At 60.9% G+C, this 3,887-nt stretch overlaps 1 protein-coding gene across 3 annotated transcripts; it reads left to right on the top strand.

The window, feature by feature from the left end:
- The first annotated feature begins 880 nt into the window (after window positions 1–880).
- LOC309597543 (uncharacterized protein) lies at window positions 881–3,358 on the top strand. Of its 3 annotated transcripts, XM_082327065.1 has the most exons (4): window positions 1,009–1,055; window positions 1,513–1,604; window positions 2,208–2,403; window positions 3,236–3,358. In XM_082327065.1, the coding sequence occupies exons 1-4, from the start codon at window positions 1,012–1,014 to the stop codon at window positions 3,321–3,323; spliced, it is 420 nt and encodes a 139-aa protein (XP_082183191.1). In that variant the 5' UTR covers window positions 1,009–1,011; the 3' UTR covers window positions 3,324–3,358. The 3 variants fall into 3 exon arrangements, 1 of the variants encoding a protein (XP_082183191.1); XR_014229799.1 differs by lacking the exons at window positions 1,009–1,055; window positions 2,208–2,403 and adding an exon at window positions 881–970; XR_014229800.1 differs by lacking the exon at window positions 1,009–1,055 and adding an exon at window positions 881–970 and having other exon boundaries at window positions 1,513–3,358.
- The last annotated feature ends 529 nt before the right edge of the window (window positions 3,359–3,887 follow it).

Genomic DNA, 3,887 nt, shown 5'->3' with positions numbered 1-3,887 from the left:
AGGGGCAACCCCAACGCTGGCGTTTGCTCGCATGCGGCGCTTGGCTTTACAGCTGCTCCTCCCGTCCGGGTTTTGCATGCAGGATTTAGATCTGTACGTATATTTTATAAAAGGTCTGCTAAAATGTGTTATTGCAGAAATAAAACTAAGCGCTTATTCATTTTTAATGAGCTGTCAGGAAGAACGCTATTGCATGTGTGTTGTGTTTTTCTTCCGTTGGGCTATTTATACCGAAATGTCCTGGAGGGAAATTTGTGACTGAGTCACAGGAGCGGGGCACCTTTATTCGTGCTGAAACGCCCCTGGCTCGGCCGGGCGCGGAGCCCCCAGGGCCACCGAAAGGGCAGCGCGATCCGAGGTACACAGGCGGCCCCGGTGACCACCAACAGCACACCCCATCTCCACACCGATTTACGCCGTGCTGACGCCGGCGCAGTCTCGGCTCCGGCCCGGCGCAGCCTCCGGACCCCGCCCGGCCTCCGCCCCTTGGGGAACCCCGGCCCAAGCCCGGCAGGGTCCCGCGGCGCGGTCCCTTCCCCGCCTGGACGGGCTCCTGTCCGCTGCCTCCCCGGGAGGCCGCCGGCTCTCGGCCCGCCGGCCCCATGGAGAAGCCCGAGCGGTGCCTGCGAGCCCCGTCCCCCTCGGCGGGCCCGGGCCCGGCGCGGCCTGTGCGGCCCCGGCGCTGGGGGGAGCCGGGAGCGCCCAGCGCTGCCGCGAACGGCCGCGCCCGAAGCCCGGCGCCGCGGGCTGACACTGCCCGACGCCGCTCTACACCGCCCTGCCGCCCGCGGCGCTCGCCACCCGGCTACCGGCCCCCGGGGCCCGCAACGCCGCCCTCGGGCCCGGCTCGGGCCCCGCCGGTTGCCATAGCGACACGGGCCGGGCCGGCTCGGGACGTCGCCGGCCCTTTAAAGCCGTGCTGGGAGGCCGGAAGTGCTCCGTGAGGCGCTCTGGCCTTCGCTTCGTCTCGGTGGGCTTCCGCCTCTTCTGCTTCCGGTCGTGCGGGGCCTCATGGCGGGCGGCGGGGCCGGGGGCGCGGCGGCGCCGGGGGCAGGGTGCGGGGGGCTGGGGGCAGGGTGCCGGCGGCAGGGTGCCGGGTGCCGGCGGCAGGGTGCCGGGTGCCGGCGGCAGGGTGCCGGCTGGGGCGGTGGGGGGTGCAGCGGGGGCTGGGGGACGGTGTGGGAGGCGGGGGAAATGTGGGGGCAGCGGGGGAGAGCGGGGCCGGGGGGCGGCAGTGGGGCTGGGGGCGGCAGGGAGCTGCGGTGCCGCGCAGGGGACAGACCCGGCCCAGGGCTCCTCGGCGGGGGGGGCGCTGGAGGCCGCGCTGGGGGTGCGGGCCTGGGGGGCGGTGGGTCGGGGGGCTGGGGGCAGGCTGAGCTGGGCCCGCGGGCCGGGCGGCGGGGCGGGCGCTGCGCGGCCAGGGCAGGCCGTGCTTGCGGGGCGGCGGCGGCTCAGCCGGAGCCGCGCTGTTCGTTTCCTCGCCAGTCTCGCCAGAGCTGTTGTGTGCCGCAGGGTTTCCTGGCGGGTCCCAGCCCCGGAGAAGCCGCAGCCCCGAACGGCGGCGGCGGGTGGTTACCTTGGCCTCGGGCGCTTCCATTGGCGAGGTGAGCGGGAACCGTGGAGTGGGGCGGGCGCCCCGCGTCCCTCCCGGGCCGGGCGCAGGCCGGGCCTGCGGGCGCTGCAGCGAGCGCGGGGCTGGGGAAGGGCTGCTGGGCGGTGGGGCCAGCGGGCCCAGCCTCGTACCAGCCAGCCTCACCCGCGCCCGAGATCAACTCCCCGGCGGGCTCCGTGCCGGGGTTCATCCTGTGCAGTAACAGGTGTGAGCATTCATGCAGCGTTTTGATGGTCATGTATGATACTGCATACAACGGGCTCCTGCCCGAGCCAGGGGAAACCCGCTTTTAGATTAATTCCTTTAACATATACTGAATCTCCTTTTGAAAATATTCTAGCAAAATTAAACTGACATTGCCCTTCCTTTGCAGGCAAGTTTTACTGACATGGAAAGCAGAACTTAGATACGTTGCTTGTATATTTTTTCACTTGATTTATCATTGGTGCTATCTGAATTCCAAAACTTTGTTCCCCACGTAGTAGGGAATACTGATAAGGTGGTTGCTTTACTTGGGCAAACTGTAAGGCTTTGTTGGAAGTTGTGTGCTTTGCAACACAGTGATTTTCTTTACTGTTTGGTTTTTCTCCTGCAGTTGGGGAGTTCAGCTGGGGTCACAGCTCAGGCAAGCACGTGCTCTCGCAGCATGGGAAGGGGCGCGGGAAGAGCTTGTGCTGTGAGCCTGGCATGAAAGTGATCCTGGCTTCTGACAAAAATTCTTTGCCAAAAACTAGAAAAACGCTTTCCCTGTTTGTTGTTGGGTGGTCCGGCTCACAGCGAGGTCGCCCCAGGTGGGTGCTCCTGTACAACCGAGGAGCTGTCAGACAGCGGGGGGGGAAGACGGTGCTCCTTAAACCAGCTTTGCCTTCAGGCCGTGTTTTACACGTGGCTGCAGCTGATCTGCTGGTGACTGGTGAGCTCTCAGTGCAGTTTGGGATAAAATGAATTAATATTTCTTTGCTGCTGAAATGGGAGACCCTCCCTGCCCCCACTCCCAGTAAAATGCTTCCTTTGTTCACCTTGACCTGGCACTGGGATTTGTTGGGCCCATCTGCGAGCAGATTTGACCCAATAAAGCAGCCAAAACAAGCTGAGGAGAGAAAAATAAGTAGCTTTCTAGCACGTTAATGAAGTTATGGGAAAGCTAACAGTATCAAAGGTTGGGAGGGAGAGGAAGGACTATGTAGTTTGGGGGAGGGAAAAACAACTTTTCTGCCCCCCTTTCCTCCCCACCACAGTGACTTTGTTTTGCGGGGGAGCTCTGTGGTGCTGCAGAGAAATGTTTGCTATATTTAAAACTTGTCAGGTTTCTAATAAAGGAGGGAAAAGTTGGATATAAGTCAGAAAAGATTCTTCAAGCTCAGAAGATACTTAATTTTAAAAACAAAGTTATTTGTCTGACTGAGGGTTTTCCTGTCAGCTAACTTTTAAACAATAAAGCATTTTCTCAATTTAATTGCTATGCAATGTAACCATTTCCAGGACGGCCCTGGATCCTGAGCTGTTAGTGACGGCCTTGCGGGGTCTGGCTGCCTGGCACGCGCTGAGCAGCTCTGGCGCCTGTGCCCCGCTCTCCCTGCAGCCCGCTGGCTGCGGCTGAGCCTCCTGGTCGTTTCTTTTCAGGTGGCGGGAGCGGCAGATCGTTCTGCAGGATGGTGAGAGTGCTGCCCTTGCAGCCTGGCTATACCTGAGTGGTCTTTTTCGGTTATAGAAAGTAGTTTTGCCTAACGAGATGGTAAATGTGAATAAAATCTGGTTCTCAAAGTTGACTTTCTTCTTTTCTTCGTACTTAATACTCGCTATTGTGTGTGAACAAAGTAGAAGGATTTTTAACATGCTGCAGGTGTGCACACAGGCCAGTAGGCGTACGAAACGACTTCTCCGTACGAAACGACGTGTGGCTTGTGCCGGGGGCAGTCACGCTGGAGCTGTGTAGCGCTCTCTGGATGCGCTTTGGGGCCCGTAGGGGTAATTCGATCTTGAGTTCAGCAGTGCTGAAGGATTTGAGCATCTCCTCGCTGTGCCAAGCTCCCATCTCCACTAGAGGGTGTGAAGCTCCGCGGAATGGTTGAATTTCACTGAAACTGGAAAACTGGGAGACTTTCTTCCTTTAATTGGATGCGTGGGCCGCGAGGCCTGGGCAGGATTACGTTCCTGTTGGAGATCCCAGTGCTGCGAGCTGGCAGCGGCCCAGGTCGCTCGGGCGTTATACAACCGTCGGCCGGGCCCGCTGCGCGCTCCACGTGATGGTGCTCAGCCCTGGCCAGCGCCCGGC

Source organism: Platalea leucorodia (assembly GCF_965183815.1).
Source record: "Platalea leucorodia genome assembly, chromosome: 14".
NCBI lineage: Eukaryota > Metazoa > Chordata > Aves > Pelecaniformes > Threskiornithidae > Platalea > Platalea leucorodia.
This window is presented reverse-complemented; position numbering and strand designations above follow the sequence as displayed.